At 39.3% G+C, this 20,683-nt stretch overlaps 1 protein-coding gene across 1 annotated transcript; it reads right to left on the bottom strand.

The window, feature by feature from the left end:
• Positions 1 to 9,410: 9,410 nt before the first annotated feature.
• Positions 9,411 to 11,750, bottom strand: LOC139463523 (microfibril-associated glycoprotein 4-like). Its single transcript, XM_071244792.1, has 3 exons — positions 11,457 to 11,750; positions 10,358 to 10,460; positions 9,411 to 10,066 (listed from the first exon to the last, which is right to left on the bottom strand). Exons 1-3 carry the CDS (start codon positions 11,748 to 11,750, stop codon positions 9,411 to 9,413), a joined length of 1,053 nt encoding a protein of 350 aa, XP_071100893.1.
• Between the last annotated feature and the right edge of the window lie 8,933 nt (positions 11,751 to 20,683).

Below are 20,683 nucleotides of genomic sequence, written 5' to 3' on the forward strand. Positions count from 1 at the left end.
ACCAGTGTAGCTTCAAGGCAGATGTGTTGTGACTCTTTTCAAATTTCACTTTCCCTCACTGTACATCCAAAATCAATTGTTTTTCACATAACAAAAGGTACCTTTTGTTTGTGTTGGTTATTCTTCCAACAAAGGAACATACTTAAGTTCAATGCCAAACAGGACAATATATTTTGCTAAAAGCCTCATTGAACTTCAAATCCTTTTGTCTGTTGATTAAATTACCTATTATCGGACATGTCCTTAAGAATGATTTCAATGATTTTTAAACGTTTTAAACGTTCGTTATTTTGGTAAAAAACGTAAAGGGTACGCACAACTCAAGCTTATACAATCGAAATCATTAAACATCAGTCAATTCTTGACATTGACCAACAATATGTCCGACGCAGTTCCCTATTTTGACTTGTACCATGTGCCCCCGTGATTGTTAAGATGCTACCTTACATGTGTTTTGAGGGATTGAACGCCTGGTATCACCACTATGTTCTAGTGATCATATATTATATATTAATATATCTCCCGAGGTTAAGGCATGCGCGCTTTCCGTGGTCTGTCCTTCAGTCTTTTAATATATCCAATAAAGAAACCACTGAAGAGAAGCACCTGGAACTTTTGGAATATGTATAGAATCATTCGTTGTGAGATTTGTTCATGGCCTTTAAATATGAAAAATATGCTTTGGTTTAAATATTTAACAAACGCAACAAACTCGTTGTCATGATCATAAGAAATCCCAGCAAAAAGTCAAGTCCATTGTACGATTCCGACTACATTATAAACATGTGTTTATGAATTACTATCAGTTGGTAATGGTACTACCTTGTGTTCTCGAAAAGGTGAAAGTAAGCTGTTATCGGTTGTTGCATAAAAACAAATATCATCACAGTGAGACTTAACCGCCTCCGTGGTCTTGTGGTAGAGCGTCCGCCCGGAGAGCGGAAGGTCCGGGGTTCGATCCCGGGCCGCGTCATACAAAAAGACGTTAAAAGATTGTACTTGTTGTTACCCTGTCTGGCGCTCGGCATTAAGGGGCTAAAACAAGGACTGGTCGGCTCGGAGTCAGTATACTGTGTCTGAGTGGGGCATTCGTGTTAAACTGCGGCATGGTATCTCAGTGGGCTAGCACTATAAATCGGCATCAGTCCGGACTAGTACAAGCAGCCACACACACACACATACACGTGCATGCACGTCGCTATATAAGTGCAATAATCTTGGACGCGACGTTAAACCCCATTTCACCTCACCTCACCTCACAGTGAGACTTGTTTATGCCATTTCGACAATATAATCTTCAAATATATTTGTGACTGAATCAGTCAATGGTGTTCAACGCTGTGGTCAACAATGTTTGAACTGAATTAGGACAGCCTGTAATGGAGTATGGATTTTGCATTCAGTGACTGATACCCCATCCTCGTAAATAATTGATCAATATAATCAATAACGTGCACGGATGGTGATTAGCTGGGTTTTATCATTCCCAGGATTTGTTTGTGTGTGAAAAGGCATCAGATTTAAAATGAAATGATGCAGTGTTCTTGAGGATACGATGCTTTGTTAAGCTACTTCTATTTAAAAGGTAAACATTTGACAGATATGTGTTGCCCACTGCAAGTTTCCTTTGTTAGGCCTGATCATAGGCTATATAAATGAAAACTGTAATCATAAGAAATATCTTCTAATAGCACAAGTGTCCAATAATAACTAACATAGGTAGGCGTATATGAATCAGTATCAAGTAGTGATGATACCAGGTATTCGCGAAAAGTTCAGCGTATTCTACCCCTCAGGTGGCATCCGTCACAGACATATGACAAGGCAAGTCTTTTACTTAACCGAAAAAGAACCATGGTAATATGTCTACATGGAATATTTTTAACGCTTTACGAAGGCCGTGAATTGGGTGACCCTAATCAAAGAACTCTTGAACAATGTGACATTTGGACAATGGACAAAGGGCACACACATCTAACATCGCTAAAGTTCAATGACACGTCACAGAAATGGCGTGTTTGACCAACCCCTGCTACAAAACACGCAAAAATCTCAACAGAAAAAGTCAGATGACGTCACGTGGGATATGCCGCCATTCTTCTTGGAAGGCCTGGATAAGTTCTTGTCGGTTGGCTGGAGAATGTGGTCGCTGTCGAACACGACGATCCATGACATTCCCGAGGTGTTTTAATTTGGACAAGCCTGAGGAGAGTGACGTTAACGTTGTTGGCTGCAAGGAAGTTCTGTCCGATTATGCTAAACATTCATCCTACAACCTTCATTTATGACAAAAGAAATAAAAATATTGAAGGATCTCATGTTATTTATTTATTATTGTGACCACCGTCAAAAATGCCTGTAAACAAACTGTTTCAAAATTCAAAAGGAAATGAATAATTGAATAGAAAGTTCAAGAATGTGCTAGAGCATTAGTTCATGGTGCTTTACATAGCATAACGAGAAATGGGCAACACTAATGAAAATCGAACAGTCCTTGACAAATTTAGTTGCCACTACTATGGCGGCACACTTCTCAATTCAGATGTTCAGTCAGAGTTGGATATTGAGATTTGAAACTTCTGATTGACCAATCTGAATCGGGTATTTTCAAAATCCTTGTTTCTTACAAAATATACGTATTATCTTACAGCTAGAACATACTTTGCATGTTTTCATGTGTTACACACTGCACACAATGCAGCAATCGAACGTCATTGCTGGGATTCAGTTACAAATTGCACCTTTTACAGCAAGACAGTCACGAATCTGAAAAATATACGTTAATTTATTTTCCTCACTTTGCTTTAAACATTCAAGTGGACAGATAGGATGGATAGCTATCCAACACAGGAGAAACTTCCTATACCACATTATTAAGGCTTAAATTATAATTTGTATTTTTGTCAATGGTGTAATTATATGGTATTAAATCAGAATAAATGGAGGCCTGCTCATCCTGTAATGGGGGCGGTCGGGTAGCCTAGTGGTTAAAGCGTTCGCTCGTCACGCCGAAGACCTGGGTTCGATTCCCGACATTGGTACAGTGTGTGAAGCCCATTTCTGGTGTCCCCCGCCGTGATATTGCTGGAATATTGCTAAAAGCGGCGTAAAACCATACTCACTCACTCACTCATCCTGTAATGCCAGTGCCATCTGTGCTCAAGACCGCGGCCGTGGTCGATTCGCTTATCAAACTCATCTCATAAATGTTTCTTAGTTGGAGGCCTTGCCTATGTCCTAATAAAAGATTATATTCTATATTAATATTTACTTTACAATATATTCCAGCCAGGAGAGTTGGTGTACCAACTCCAAATTGCTCCAGTGCTGATCAAATATTTTCGCAAATATTTATTGATCTTTTAAAAGCTTTTGATATTGTTAAACATGATGATCACAGGCAAGCCCAAAAATATGGGTACAAATGGGAAAATGTTCAATATTCTTTTATCAGTGTTCAAAGGCCGCATCTTGAGACCCGAGTTGTTTTTTCTTTCGTTTATCAATCAACCTATTGCTAATTAAACCATTTGCGGTTTTGTTTGCTGATGATATTTCTGTACTTGTTAATGCAACGAACGTTACAGTTACAAAAAATATTGATCGATTCGACAATTTTTGTGAATTTATTGGTCTGAAAGAAATGTTAAAGAAAGCTATCTCTATTACAAGTAGTTTGATGTGTCGTTTTATGGATATTTTGTGTAGTCTTTACACCCAGACAAGTGTGGACTAAAGCACAATCATACCTTCCATCACACGAAAAATGTTCTTATGGCAATATACAGGTGTCAAAAGTAGGTAGGTAATATCAATTAAACTGATCAGGATTTCTGATGCAGTAATTATACCAATATTGTGTTATGGGTCAGAAAGTCCGGGAACATCCCGTTGTAAAACTGCTGAAAATGTTATATAAAACTGTGCAAGTATTTCCTGAAAGTTATTTTAGAATTGACTTTCACTTTGTGTTTGTTCATTGGAGTATGAACTTTCATAGAGTGAGGTCCAAACTGTATGAACGTCGGAGCTTGTAAGTGGCCAGAGACTGTGTAAGCTTGTGGGGTGGTTTGGATTCCAAAAGTATAGCTGTCTAGACAAGAATATATGTCTACTGTATTTATGGTCGCGCATGGCCCGCTGGACTGGGGATATGGGAGAATTACCTTGTTTTGTCAATGCAGGGAGGTAGACAACAATTATTGAGCTATTTCATTATCTTTGTTGAGGACAGAATATTTACTTGACAACTTGAGTATGTGGAATTATAACGGAGACAAATATGTAGAAGGGCAGAGGCTATTTATTCAACAGTTGGGTTATACAGAGTAATTACGGGGGCAAAACAATAGTACGAAGTTAAAGCATGTAGTTAAAGTAGTCGATTGTACAATTCCAACTATATCATGAGCAAGTGTTTATGAACTACTATCAACTTATTGAATAGGTGTTGGCGTGTACTAATGATCCAATATGACCTTTCCAGTTCTTGCTGTCTGGTCCCATTGAGACGTTCACACATCCAGTTTCCCACTGGATGATATGATATGGTCCGGGGACTTGTTGATCTCCAGTAGCTCAAATAACGCATGCATGATCTTCTCAGTGAAGTTGGCTGAGTAGATTCGCTTAGGTATCCCATAATGTATGATGGAGTTGTTGAAGAAGACCTCAGCAGATGTCTTGTTCGTCATGTGAAGTGGTCAGTCACTAATAGAACATGTTTCTGCTCTCCCTTTAATGGCTCCAGGTTCCATGCAGACCAGTTCTCGAGACTGCTAGGTTTCCATACTGACCACTGGTGTTTTATGACGCAGACATTGTTGAACACCCTTTGTCATCCCAGGCCAATACAATATGTCCGTGATGAGATATAGGGTGTTCTCTCTCTCCCTGGATGTCCAACGTTGTCATGGAGATATTGTAAAACATCACAGATACCTCTTAATGAATCTGTGTTTATTTCTTCAATTTGTTCTCTCTGCGACAATCTGGACAGGACATCAGCTTCTATACTCCTTGACAAAAAAAACGTGAATATCTTATATGTTGTTTAATATATGCAGAATTCCTCATATTCAAGAGATATTAGATTGGTTTGATGCACAAAAGAATATACTGGTATGTTGTGAGAACCGACGCCGATGAACGCTTCACATGTGACGTCATAGATCCATGACTCGAGATGCACTATTTGTTTCGTGCAGGATTAGTGAGTAAAGTTGGAAATCACATGCAGCACATTGTGATAAGAGTAAAGAAACTCTGTGGTAACACGTGACTGATTGTTAGCTTTGTCATTAATTCCTTCAGATTGGAAATAGCTCTTCTTAACGTACATAGTCTCTATATGTTTTTATGGTTCGCGTTTCTTTTGGTGGTGAGCATATATTGGACCTTCCTGATCTGTACTGAATGGTGAAGTTCTAGTTGGCTAGAGAAGCTAACCAACGGTGTCTTCTGCAAATCCTCATATTCTTAAACCATGGGAGGAAAGCAGACAAATATTTCGGCAAACATCCTGCAGTTCATAACTTCAATAATGTCAAAATTGCATGTGCCAAGGCACGACGTGGTTATAAACAAAATAAGCGCCAATCTTGAAGGAACTATGTCTCCAAAATTAATTGACTCACGCCCATGTCCAAGTTTGGGAACATGGTAAAAAACATAAAGGGCAAAGGCTCCAATCGCCAGTACACCATCTTAAAGATGGTGACAAATTGATAATTCTGACATTGCAAATAAACTTTTGCCAAAAGCCTTTCATTCTCAAATTATGTCCCTGAGTTTCAGAGAAATCAGAAACAAAAGGAACAGAAAAAAGTTAATTTTGATTCTCATAACGGTGATGATGACAATGCAGTGTTTTCATTGCATGAGCTACATGCCGCTCATGCAAACTGCAGCTAGCTCATGATACTGCAGCAGGGGATGATACTATCGACAAGTTATTGAAGCATTTGTTGAATCATGTCTAGAGACATTTTTAGATATTTTAGACCACATATGGACTTCGGGGAAATTTCCTCATACGTGGCATAATGTCATTGTGGTCCCCACACCAACACTTGCCCTGGATCACACAGATCCTTCTAATTACCCTCCTTAATCTTTAACAAAACCATGAAACGAATAGTGAAAAATAGATCAGTTTGGTATTTGGAAACCAGTGGTCTTCTCACAAATATTGTTGTGGAAAAATATAGTACTATTGATCATTTAGTACGATTGGAATCCTTTGTTAAAAATGCTTTACCAAGTAAACAACACATAGTATCTATTTTCTTTGATCTTGAGAAAGCATACGATACTACCTGGAAGCATGGCAGTTTAAAGGATTTACATGATTTTGGCTTGAGACGTCGTTTACCTCATTTTTCTAGCCTCTGTTTTTAACAGACAGAGCAATTTCAAACCTGTTTGGGTACAACCATTGTACTCAGGATCAGGGTGTCTGGCGAGGCAGTATTTTGTCTGTCACTGTATTTAGTATTAAAATGCATAGTCTTTCAAAGGTTTTAAGTGATTCAATAGATGGATCACTTGTCGTGGATGATTTTAATATACACAAAGAAAAAAGTTAAGCACACCCTAATATATTTCATTGTTGTTTGGTTCCAATATTTGTAACAGTCATGAAAGATATTACGGGAAGAATTATGTTTTCTCGACATGATGTAATCAGGCATGCGTGACGAAAGCTCACGTACAATGCATGATATGCCCGTGCAACATGCTACCCTCGAGTATCTCTAAAAGCAATTTATACAAACGTTAAAATTGCTTTCTTTAGCTCAATTTTAAATAGTTATTCCATGACATTGTGTAACCATGACACGAAGGGGATTATCAAACGCCACAAGATGGCAAATAGTCGGCATGCATAATGCAGGAATGTCTTGTAATGCCATTGGTCAAAATTTGGGGTATCATCACACTGTCTTAAGCCGTTTAGTCGAGACAGGGACCTTCTTCGTCTCATACGCTGAAAACCCTTTTTAACAAGTAATCGTCTGAAGCAGGTGTGGTTGCCCAATCGTCGTTTCAGCACCAGAACCGTCAGAAAGCGGCTGAAAACAGCAAGAACATTAAACTGACTGTTGCGTAATACTATGATGGGGGTTTGGGGTTGGTGGTTGTATCTCTCATGATTTGGTCACCATAAGGGCCAACTTAACAGGGGCTCAGTACACCCGGGACGTTTTGAGGCCAGTCGTCGTTCCTCATTTTGACAAACACCATCTTGCTACTCAACCTCAGTACATGGATGACAATGCCAGGCCTCATCGTTCGCATGCAGTCGTGGATTACATGAGGGCCAATGCAATAACGCCTCTACCCTGGCCAGCAATGAGCCCAGATTTGAACCCCCTTGAACATGTTTGGGATATTCTGGGGCGGCACATACAGGCAGGAGATCCTTCTGCATCCGGGCACGCGGCGGTCATACCAGGCCCGCAACTGATCTGTTTTACATGTCAAGAAGAGATGTTAAGGAACATTTTTACATGAAACTTTAAACTTAACTCGTTTTCTTAATCCTGCAGCTCCATACTTTTTTTTAGGTATTGTCTAAGGTCAAAAGGTACATGTGTTATGTGATGTTTTTGTCAGTAAATTTCAATCACATCTCACCAATATCTTCTTTATTTATTCGATGACATTGGTATCGCCCAGCCCCTGTGGTCAGTCATCCCATGCCATGATTTTTGCCATTTGTCATGGTTCAGAAATAGGGCTGTGTTTAACTATTTTCTTTGTGTTTATAATTTTCGATTTCGCATTATCAGGTTGGGATAACAGTGATGCAATTGGTATTGCTTCGACGCATTTAAACAAACTTACACTGCGTCAAATACGCAGGAATGTTGCGTCACGTTGAACCCTGACTTGACGAATAGATATTCACACTGACACATCACTCTGTAACAACTTACAGGTCCAGAACCGCTGTGAATATGACCAGGACAAGCTGACCTGTCAATGTTTCTTTGTGTATTTTTTTGTCAGAACTCATGCTTTTCATGCATAGGGCGTGGCATGACCAGCTGATTTATAGACGGTAGAATTGACCCGATTCAAGTAAGGGTCGAAGTGGTGTGTTGGGCAAAAGGAACAACAGTTCGACAAACACGTTGCCCGATTTGGTCGATCTGTCATATTCTAGTTACTGTAAGTTTTTAAATAGCGTAAAGATATGTACTATTAACGTGTATACATTCTCGTCACGATATGGCTGACATATTGCCAATGTGACGTTAAATTTTAACCTTCGCATTATAAGTTAGGAATCAACATGTAACAATACCAAATTCAATTACATTTTGAACAGAAATGGCTGAAGAATGACTTTAAGAAGTTTCATCATTCAGTGTTATCAGAAAGCAAAGGTCAAGTTAAGGTAAAAGTTAATGATATCGCAAACCACGGAAGGCATTTGTTCAGCTCCACTACTAACTACACATGTAACAAACTTGCATTCCATTTAGAAACAAAAAAAGCTTAGTTATGGACACAATTAGAAGTTGAATATGGCCATCATGGCGGTCATATTGAAATTCACTCCGCCATTTTTCAAATCAACAGAGGGGCGGTAGGGTAGCCAAGTAGTTAAAGCGTTCGCTCGTCACGCCGAAGACCCGGGTTCGATTCCCGACATGGGTACAATGTGTGAAGCCTATATCTGGTGTCCCCCTTCGTAGTATTGCTAAAAGCGGCATAAAACCATACTCACTCACTCACTCACTCACTCAAATCAACAGAATTGACAGTTGACATTTTAATGAAGGTGAACACGATATTTTTATATGTTTATCTGAAATTAAATATAATAACTTCCTCACCACTGCTTACATCAAATAGTACTTCATTCCTGACGACTTATCATTGTCCAAATACAATGCAATGATCATCTGCTGAATCGCAAAAGAAACAATGTTCTACAAGAACAATCTTAATGCCATATAACAACTATAATGACGTCATAGCACTGGAACGCACGCGAACTCGTGTTTTAACTATTCTTCACAACACTACACAAGGGGTAGAGCAAATCAAACTTTATTTCTGAAGTAACGGTAAACAAGTGTTTACATATAATATAATATAACATAATATATATATATATATATATAAATATACATACATACATACATACATACATACATACATACATCTTTTGCCTAAACTATCAATACATTTATAAATGAAACCTATATCTGGAACATTTGTTTTAAACAAAATGTAACCGTTGGATAAATTTACGTAAGCTTCAAATGAATGGTGTGAAACGTGTTGAATTGTATTTGTCACAAACACATGGTATGTTCAGCAATATGACATAATCCCTATTGCATATTGGGCGCATGGGACAATTACAGATGATACATTTACTGCAATAAATGCAATTAGATGCCTTGCAAATAGATCGTGCAAGACAACAACAGGTTATCTCCGGTAACAGGTATCCAGAACATCTCCTCGGGTATTCCAGCTCTCTTTCCATCTGGAGTATCTGACCAAACACCATTTGGGTTACAGGGAGTGCAGTTCTTGAACCAGAATCCAGACTGATGTTCTTTGGCGCAATTCAGAGTGCTGTCGTCGTTATCGTGGTCGAAGGTGGAGAAGGGCTGTCCCTTCAATTCACTCAAACAGTCACCACCACTTTTGTCAGGATTTGTATGTCCCCATGTTCTTTCGAATGTCATTCTGTACAGGCCATCTTGGGACAGGGTGAAAGATGTGTACATTCGCTGTCTTGTGAAGGTGGTACTCATATCCCTACTCACAAAGCTGAGCGTTTGATTGCGTCCATTTGTAATGTAACCAATTTTATCGTTTCCAAGCCAGAAGTCCTTGGAAAGGTCACCAAAGCCATCTTTGTATTCTTGCCATGATCGATAGAAATCGGCAGATCCATAGTTACGCTGTTGGGCATGTGTATAGCCACCGTGTTGCATCAAGCACTTGACTTTGAATGGGGTAGGCGCTATGTTTGGTTGAATTAAGTATATTCCTGACCCCGAGGTATAATGGCCTGTTTTATATCCTTCAGTACAATCTGAAACATTGTAATGCAATTTTGCAAGACTCAACAGTATACGAAAAAGAAGCATTGATAAAATATTATAAAGAATTCGTGCCAGGTAATTTTGGTTCAATGTCAGAGATTTACAGCAGACTATGGAAATGAGACTTTTTCTATTAATTCATGTCATTTTCACTTTCCACCGAACGAATTATTCAAAACAGGACCATCTAATATTGCATGTTTTCACCTGTAATGCTTTTGTGTGAATTCTAGAATTGTCTGAATTTGAGAGGACAGTTCAGTTATGATGTAAAATCTTACCCTGCATGATCCTTTCACAGAACTGACCGATGTAGCCACCATAACATTGACAGGTTAGTTTTTCCTGGTTATATTCGCCCCCATTCATGCAGCGGTTCTGGACCTGTAAGTTGTTAAGAGTGGTTATTGTTTAAATAAATAATGATTGTTCGTGGTTCCTCCCGACACCAGCATTCCTGCGTATTTGCCGCAATGTAAGCTTGTAAATCAGTCGAAAATGTACCAGTTGACACAACCTGATAATGCGAAATAAAATACAAACTGGAACAATTAAACTGTCTCTTGCCATCACAATTTGATCAAGGGGTTCGAATCCACAGCAGCCATATTGACAAATCAGTTAATGGCCACTACTGTCTCATTTTTGACTGATGTAAGAACTTTTCTTCATTGGAAAGTTATAGTCCATGTACATTCATGTCCAATTACTCTCTTTAGTACATGAACGTCATACCTGCAGTCGCAGATTACATTCACAAACATTATCCCAGTTACAGTGTAAAAAGGCACAAAAGAATCAAACATGAAATGTGACTTTATATATTTTCAGAAGTGTTTCAGAAGTCCCCGACTGACGCTGATTTTCATAGGCGAGGATAGTTAGAGATGTAAAGACATCCCCTAAAATGTTCAACTTGGGTAACAGACCTCCTCATACATGTAATTCGAAAGGATGTCAGTTTGTATCAAAGTGGAATAATTGAATAACTCTATCCTCAACGGGAAAGATGTGTAATTGTTTATGAAGCCAATATTTGGGTCTGAAATGTATATTTAGTTCCCGGTTAAGATATCGCATTTTACAATTGTCATACTAGTTATATTTTGTAGAAGTAGTTCATTGGTATAACACCCCATTCACTCACTGAAAGACTTACAATCAAATTGCTGTGGGAGAACTACCTGAAGTTTTTATTGCAATTGTTTAGAAATACTTATATCCTCACCTACTTATTTTCATCGTCGTCCCTGCAATATTGCGCTTCATAGTCTGTTTACAAACAGTTAAAAGTACATAATGTATGTCCATAATTTATCCCTAACTTGCACCTTTACAGTATCATTGCCTCACACTATTGAGTGAACAGTTTTGACTTACATTGTAATGGCGCCAATTTCCACTGTAGCAGATTCCTGTCAGGAACATCTCACGGTGAAGCATACACATGTCATCAGTTGCAGACACGCTGAAAGCCACACATCTGGTTTCTGTGACACACTGAACAGCACACGAGGCAGCGCCATGCATGTCTTCAACTACAGTTTCATTTATGGGAGAGATGAACTGAGTACACTCAGAATATGTTTTGGAGATAATGTTGGTATGATCGCCAGCAGTGGTGTTGTAATGAAGGAACAATGTGACAATAGCGAACATGGATAGGGTTGCCATAGCTCTTGTATGAATGACTGTGTTACTCTTCCACCTAAGATATTAGCAGTAGTGTTCATCGATTCACAGTTACGAAGCAGAGAGATAATATAGTAATACGATATGTTATGATAATTATATGGGAACGCCCTCAAGCTAAAGCAATACTGATGTCATTTATACACATATAATCTTACAAGCTGATTCTGAGAAAACTGTTTCACTATTGGGCAAATACATTTGGTTTAGCTTGAGATTTTATCTGAATTTGTTTTAACAAAAATGATATATATGTTCCTTTGTTTATAAAAACTTTTTTTTTAACTCAATAACATAATAACCATAGCCAGCATACAGACAGTCTGTTTTGGTTTGTTCTACATACCGATCATAGCACTACTATTGTGGTAATTCTGTATACATTGAATATATTCGGAGAAAATTAATGTTCAACTGATTGCAATGCCCGGCTTAATTTAGGAGAAAATACTAAAACTTTGTAGTAGAATCGGAAATGCAATGAAAATGATGATGCCAAGTTGATGTTGGCTGCCAGATGATCAATTCAACGTCAAGCGTGGTCACCGTTGGGTACGCAGGACACAATAGTCATGTCTCCTCCCCCATAACGAAACTTGGCATATGCATTGTTCATCAGCTTAATAGGTGTCTTTTGCTAGTCTAACCTCCATCTTCCAAGTTCATATTTATTAAAATGCTTTGAAAGGCTGTTCAAGTGACGTACTCAGCCTACGTACTTTCACAAATAAGTTTACATCTCTATTGTTGACAAAACAACCTTCGTCAGCTATTAAATATTGCAAAAACAACAATTCAGTACAATCGACTTTTGTTTGTTTTAATGAGAAATATAGAGGTTATCACGCGAGTGTGTTTGGGGGTGGTAAATAGTGTTTATTCCTAATACAGGATATTTACCATCCCTAAACACACAAGCGTGATAACCTCTTTATCATATAATGTCATTCTTCAATTCTGTGCTTGAAAATCGCTTCCCCTCACTCACCAACATTACCTAAACATTGTGAGTTTTCCTGGAATGCGCGCATTAATATTTATTACGTCACAGGGTAGGTGATGTGTCAGTCGGACAGTGACAGTAGCCAATATAGTTCAAACTGAAATCTGTTTCTTATACAGTGGCGAAGCAACATATACGCAAAACAACAATTGTTTTAACTTGCCTTTCGCGACAATCCATCGGTCTGTCCGCTAGAGTAACTGCCCTTTGTCAAAGGGAAGCTACTCTAACCCTAGCCTATGAGACATCACGGCCAGTGATTGTTCACAGTCGGCCTGTTCTGTACTAACGTTAAGAAGTATAGTCACATGTATACACAGCGCCAAAACGAAACAAGGTAACAATTCATACATATTTCGCCTAAACCCAACTATTTTTATTTGTGGAAAAGGTTTCAAGCCGCAGAGGTCTACAAGCACAGATATGGCTTCGGATCCCCCTCGGCTAGGCCTAGTGCCCTCGCAAAATTGTTTCGAAATTTATATCTCCAAAGTTGCCCAAACTTATAAAATTCCTTAGTTACGTCGCAGTTCGACACTGACTTTCAGTATATAAGACTGTCTTTTTTAAATAATTGTATCAATTATCCCTGTAGTTTATCCAGATTCACGATGGTTAATTCTGACTCGATCGCCGAATGACAAGTGCGACTCCATTTTTGTTTATAAACACTGAAAGTAGTCCCTACTTGACCTTTGATATTTGCATCTCTATCCGCATATGACCCCAACGGATATCGTTTTTATCCGTTGGCTTTATCCTGCCGAGAAACCCACCTATTATATGATAAAATCAGATATCTGCATGTGGATCTAATAACCTCGTGGGGAGTACGGTTTATAGTGGACGCCTGGTATTCCATGGTTGTACGGGCCAGCCTAAAAGAAGGCTGTATGATAACAATGTTGAATGTGTGCAATTGTGTCTCTTTGTCATGGGTATTTGCTCATGCGATCTACCACTTGTTTGCCAGGTGCAGACGACTTGATGAACAGGCCGCTTTGATTTATAGGGACTATTTCTGTACGCGATAAACAATTACTTCAGTGTACATTGTGTGAAAAGGTAGATATATAAAACCAATTTGACAAAAATATTACAGAAAACTCAACCAAGCTCTGATTGGTTGGATGGAAGGTCGATCTGATATATAACGTCGCTCTGACATGACCCGTAATGGGATGTCCTCAGCGAGAACTAAGATGTGATTTTTATGAGCTTGACAAAAGACTTATGTAAAACATGTATTATCACATAGCTCATCATATTATTCTGGTCTAGTGTTTATTCTTTTAAGACCGCTGTTGTGTGGCAGGAGTTCTGATGTGAAGCGTTGGGCAACAAATATTTATATTTTTATGCAAATTGTGCGTTATAGTTTATGATCCCTTGTTCTATATTATATCAATGTATCCAAATAAGCACACCAAAACAAATTGATCAGTGTTACGATCTTTGGGATTTCATAATCGATTTAAGTGGTAAAACAAAAAAAATCATCTATTGACAGTATTGATTTAGTGTTTAGTTCTCATTAGATTAGCAATTAAACAAATATTGAAAGCAATTAACGTGACCTTGAATTATTTCTGGTGATACATGATGCATTTGTATATGAATGGCGTCAAACGTGTAACCACCAACATAACAGCTCTCCTAGAGGTTTGTAATAAGAGATGGTGCATAACAAATGTATCCAGGCAACCAGCGAAACAAATACCATTGTTTGAGCCAATCTTGTGACGTACGTCTAGTCCTCAAGTAATGATTTACTTTATTCCTAAACAAGTGACGGGTAATGTGTAAGATATAACATATACACATTATGAAAATCCCTTTACATTATTATCCCCCGTCTGTCCGTCCGTCACTTTTCGTTTCCGGAGCAGAAATAAAACAAAAAAATATGAGACATCTTTATCAAACTTGACACAATGATAGGTCTGGTGGTGAGCTGGAGCCTTTTCATAGTGTGGGATTTAAAAAAAAATATATTGTTCGAGTTTCCATGGCAACGACTTTGACTTTGACTTTCTTGTCTCAAAGATGGTAATATACTAATAACCACTAAATCTGAAATTGCCAACAAACTTGGTGAAACTATGTCAAACCATTACTCATCTTCAAACTTTAAACCTCAATTTCAGAGGTTTCAAAAATTGCAGGAGAATATAAAAGTCAATTTTTAACTCCGATGATGGTGAGGACTATAACGAAACTTTTTCACTCTATGAATTACTTACTGCCCTAGGGCAATCTCATGACACTGCAATAGGAACCGACAAAGACATTATCAGCTCCTGAAACACTTGCCCGATGCATGTTTGGAAACGCTGCTTAATATATTTGATGAAATATGGACAACCGGCAATTTTCCCCCTTAATTAGTGGCACAGTGCTATTATCATTCATAGACCAAAGCCTGGGCATGATCATACAGACCAATCTAGTGACCCTTCAATATCATTAACTAGCTGTGTTTGTAAAACCATGGAGCGCATGATCAACAATCGAGTAGTCTGGTACGTGGAGACCAATCACCTCCTGACCGTGATTCTTTCTTCACAAGGGATGCAGAATGGAGGATCCTCACCAATAAATATTCATGAGTATATCGAGAATGGCCAATACGACATCGTCTTGATATGACCTCTTCAAATCTGGACTGACAACCCCAGAAGGTATAACCGATATTTGCTTTTATTGCGTGTAATTTATTTACACCCACTTGGGCGTCCTACTTCTTCTGCATTAGTTCTTTGATATTACATCTAATGACAGGTTAAAAAGCACTATAGGGTACAAGAAGTGGTGTCAGGGATTTGTTGAGTGCCGCCTTAGCAGCAGCAGCAGCCATTGTGTTACCAACGATCCCAACATGGCTGGGTAACCAACAAAAGACGATGTCGTATTGGCCAGTAGCAGGATTATTGGGTAATTCAATGATGTTAAGAAAAATTGGATGTTGACACGAAGTATTTTTATTGCCTGAAGACAGGATAAGGAGTCTGAAAAAATAATGAATTCCTTATGTTTAGACTATTTATTTATATACTGAACAGCATTGAAAACGCACCAGCAATAAATCTTGAAATATTACAAAAACAACTTGAGCAATGATCGATTTTAATTAGAACAGACATAGACGGATTATTAAGAAAGACGACAAAGGAAACAGGAATACCACACAGTAATTACATTTACGTCATCAGTGTGAGGAAGACACATAGGGTTAAATGAAAAGTCAATATCTGGTATGTCCGCCATTGGCAGCAACACAGGCCATGCAACGTCTTTTCATTGATCGAATAAGTCTGCGAATAGTGTTCTGTGGGATAGCATTCCACTCTTGACGTAGTGCATCTTCAAGTTCTCTCAGGTTCCGTACTTGCGGACGACGTGAGAGGCGTTGACCCAGGTAATCCCATAGATGTTCAATTGGCGATAGATGGTTGACAGGACTGGCCATGGAAGCAGAGGCACATTATTGTTCGCTAGGTACTGTGTTGAAACACGTGCTGTGTGCGCTCTTGCATTATCTTGCTGGAAGGTGTGCATATCCTGGTGCTAATGAAAGATTGGGATGAAGTGATTTGCCAATATGTTATTCCCGAAGTAAAGGGCACTAACTCTTCCACGACAAACATAGAGCTCTGTTCGATGGTTATGACTGATGCCGCCCCACACCATGACACATCCCCCCCCCCCCCTTTGATCTGTCTGTACAACGCAGTCATTGTGGTAACGTTCTCCACGTCGACGCCACACTCGCAGTCAACCGTCAGCATTCCGTAAATGAAAACGGGACTCATCAGAGAACAGCACACCATGCCACTGCCGCAATCTCCAATGACGATGCCTTTCGGCCCAACGCAGACGTTCATGTCGATGTCGATCAGTGAGTATGGGTCCAACATATGGACGTCAAGCACGTAGCCCAGCTGAGCGGAGACGTCGATGTAGGGTGTCAGCGCTGATCAAACCCCGTCGACCTTGTACGGTTGCTGCAGTCCTGGTAGCCGGAAGTGTACGATCACGAAGATGCCGACGAACAATATGGCGATCCTGACGTGGTGTAGTTACACGACGTTGACCCGTACGTGGTCGATCTCTTGTGGTTCCTGTCTGCTGGTATATACTCAGTAGCCTGAGGACTGTTGAATGATGGCATTGAAACCGTTGTGTAACGACTCTACTTGACGTACCAACTTCAAGCATGCCCAAGGCACCTTCACGTTCCTCTGCTGTTAATCTTGGCATTTCTTGTGTCAGTACCCTTTACGTCTGCAGCCACAAGTGATGTGGCTTTTAAAAGTCTGTCTTTTATAGCCCTATTCTGCATGCTTCCCGTGAAACAAAACACAATTTGTTCCATTTTGGCGTTGTTGCTCACAAGAAATTTAGGAATGTGTTTTGACGAGCTGTTCTTCTTCATGCATCGTCCAGAACGTCGTATGTTACTCATTCAATTATATATTTTCATATGACATAAGCCCGGATAAAAATACATCCATTTTCATGATGGTGCGTTTTCAATGCTGTTCAGTATATACTCTAGAGCAGTTAATATGGCCTTTGATTTAGCTATAAAAATTGAAGAGTCATCTGGTAATCTAGTTGATATAGTTCTGGATCCAAAGATAGTGGCGCTGGCAACAGCACGTCTATCCTTGGATCCATCTGTAAATATTGATTTGTAAGTATTATATTCGTTTCTTACATCATTATATTCTTGTTGATATTGTAGTTGATTAGTGTCAGATTTCTTTAGTTTAGTTAAGGTAAGATCCACCTGTGGGTTTACCAATTTCCAAGGAGGAGAAGAAAGCAGTCGAGAAGGAGATATATCTTCAAGTTTAATTCCAGCAGCAGAAATAAAAGGTTTAATTCTATTCCGAGAGGCGCAATAATCATTTTTTACTTTTCAGATCCCCATAAAGGGAATTAAATACATAGCTGTATGCAGAATTGGACTCATTACAATATAACTTTGTGATGTACTGTAACGAAAGTTTAATACGGCGCTGTTTAAGAGTTGGCTCATCGGCCTCAATGTACAAACTGTCAAAAGGGGAGGTTCGGAAAGATCCAAGACAGAGTCTTATAACTTGATGATGGATTGAATCTAAATGTTTAAGGGTGCTTTTAACATGCTCCACCATAGATGATGGAGCCATTGTCGAGTTTAGAACGGACAAGTGATATATACTTAACCGCAAAACAAACGGCACCCCAAGGAACATTGCATGAAAAGTTGTCATTTAAATGTCTGGGTAATTTTTGTCAAAGTTTCTCAAATTTAACATTACCTTGTCCGCAAAAAATGAAATTTGATGATAAAAAACACAAAGCAGATAACAATAAAACCGATCGCACAAACCCATCACGGCAACGGCCATGGTAACCCGATGCAGGTAAGTTCCGTGCAAATTGAAATGCACATGCGTTCCCCCATTTCTTGCACTATAAAAATCCACCCAGATCGGATAACATTCATTCGTTATTGAATTGCTACCACATGCAAGGATTGACAGGAAATCAGCGACACCAAGCCCTTGGACGATTGCAAGCTGGACAAACCGCCTGGCAAGTAGCCAGTGCGTTTCAAGTCCCCGTAACGACGATATACAGGCTCCAGCAACAGTACCAGACCACCAACACTAGAGATGACCGACCACGTAGTGGAAGACCAAGGGTCACCAACAGACGTCAGGATCGTCAGATTGTGCGACTGTGTTACTGCTGCGGAAACTGCTCCACAGACCATGGGGACACACCAGCGACACATTAGTGCGGACACCGTGCGTCGACGATTGACGAGCAGACACCTCCACTATCACAGGCCACACCGAGGACCCATTCTGACACCACGTCATCGCCGGGACCGTTTTCAGTGGGCAACACAGCGCCAGCATTGGCGCCACCAGCAGTGGAGAAGAATCCTCTTCTCAGACGAGAGCCGTTACTGTATCTCAACAGCAGATGACACAGATAGAGTTTGGCGACGCCGTGGGGAACGTTATTCGAATGCTTATGTTGTTGAGAGAGACTCGTTGGGTGAGCATCATGGTGTAGGGTGGAATTGGTCTTGCACAGAGGGTCGGCCCTGTTGTTTTCCAGAACATCTGTCTCCAGCAGAATGGCATCAGAACCATGCAGTGGCCTGCCCTCAGTCACGATTTAAATCCCATTGAGCACGTGTGCGACGAGATTCAAAGACGGCTCAATGAAGTCCGACCAAGGCCGACAACTGCAGCTGAACTGCGCCAGACGTTCCTCAGAGTGTGGGCTCAAGTGCCTATGGCCTTCATCAACCGCCTCATCCATTCCATGTATGGACGTTGCACGCCAGTCATCAATGCACATGGCGGACACACGAGATACTGACTTGTGATGCCATTTTCTCAGATACTAGTGTTGTGTTTCACTTTAAGAACATTTGTCGATTTAATTTCAACCTAGATGATCAGTTATGCCAAGTTTCATCCTTTTAATATGTCTCAAAGTATGTTTACAATGTTTGGACAAATAAGGTTTCTCATATATCTGTCCATGGTGACGGTTTTTTTCCGGTTCAGTATATATAAGTGAAGGAGTGTCGTCTGATCTCCTCTCCACTTAGAATTAGAAACGACCTTTAATAAATCTAGTGCCTACAGACATTTAGCTTTCAAATATTTAATATGTGGTAAGAAAGTAAGGTGATAATCAAAAATTATTCCTAAGAATTTAGCTTCTTTTACGAATTGAATTTTAGTGGAGTTCCACCAAGATGTAATTCCGGGTCCCTATGTGGTTTATATTTTTGAGAAAAAATGGATACAATTAGGTTTAGATTTTTAGACACAACACCACTTTAGAAGTCAGTCAACATTTTGGACTTGGACACATCTTTGGATAAATAATTCGATTGTTGAGGTTAGTAATCTATAACATTGCTAGCTAATATATATGGTTGTATTTGTATAAAAATATAACTTATGTTTTCTAGGTTGTGTTGGATGTTATCAGTATCCTTAACATGCATATCTCTGGTATGGTGACTGTATCACCATATTGCTAAGTGAATAATTAAATAAGGCTAAGTAAACATTTTACGTGCTTCTCATCATTCTTCTCTATTTTTGTGTCTGAAAGTTTGAGTGAATGCATTGATTTTTATAATTATGTAAATACTGTATTTGTATGGTTTGTCAAACGTTGTATGATGCTGTGTAGTCAGTTACATTTCCTACAATTTTTCAATTGTATTCTATATGTTATATTTATTCATAGTTGATTCTATAAGTAGGAGTGTGCTGATGGCTGCATAGACACCAGTCAAGGCGGCTGCCTGGAGACGACAAACACCTCAGTGTCACCGACAGGCTACGGGTAATTTACATGTTTGTCGTGTATCGAAATATATATTGTGAACATTGGAAATATAATTCCAATATCATAAGAGTTGTGGAAAGTTCCAGTATCGAAATTAGAAATAAAATACAAGATGTAAACATGGAATAAAGCGCAAAGCATTCTCATAACACTTCAGTGGCAAAGGCCCGTGAAGATCCGGTGTAGAAAAGGTCTTCAGCAACCTATACTTGCCGTAAAAAGCGAATATGCTTTTCGTAAGAGACGACTAACGGGATCGGGTGGTCAGGCTCGCTGAATTTGTTGATCCATGTCATTTTATCTCAAATGCGTGGATCGATGACCAGGATATTGATATCAATCACTGGATTGACAGGTCCAGACTCAATTATTTACAAACCGCCGTCAAAAGGCTGGTGTGCGTCGTTTAACGTCAAACAATACTCTACAATAGCAGAAGCAGATTGAAACGCTTGTAATTAATAGAGACTGTCTTTTGTTGTTATAGAGAGATTGTATAGAGAGGTCATCGGTGAGGTGTTTGCCTACAGACGTT

The sequence above is a fragment of the Haliotis cracherodii genome, unplaced genomic scaffold (genome assembly GCF_022045235.1).
Source record: "Haliotis cracherodii isolate W230 unplaced genomic scaffold, xgHalCrac1.p SCAF_16, whole genome shotgun sequence".
In the NCBI taxonomy this organism is placed as follows: Eukaryota; Metazoa; Mollusca; class Gastropoda; order Lepetellida; family Haliotidae; genus Haliotis; species Haliotis cracherodii.

Excerpts from the sequence above, each read along its gene's own strand:
- LOC139463523 (XM_071244792.1), bottom strand. The coding sequence starts at position 11,750 with ATGGCAACCCTATCCATGTTCGCTATTGTCACATTGTTCCTTCATTAC. Across the intron at positions 10,461-11,456 it reads GAAATTGGCGCCATTACAAT|GTCCAGAACCGCTGCATGAA; the intron begins GTAAGTCAAAAC and ends AACAACTTACAG. Across the intron at positions 10,067-10,357 it reads CTGTGAAAGGATCATGCAGG|ATTGTACTGAAGGATATAAA; the intron begins GTAAGATTTTAC and ends ACAATGTTTCAG.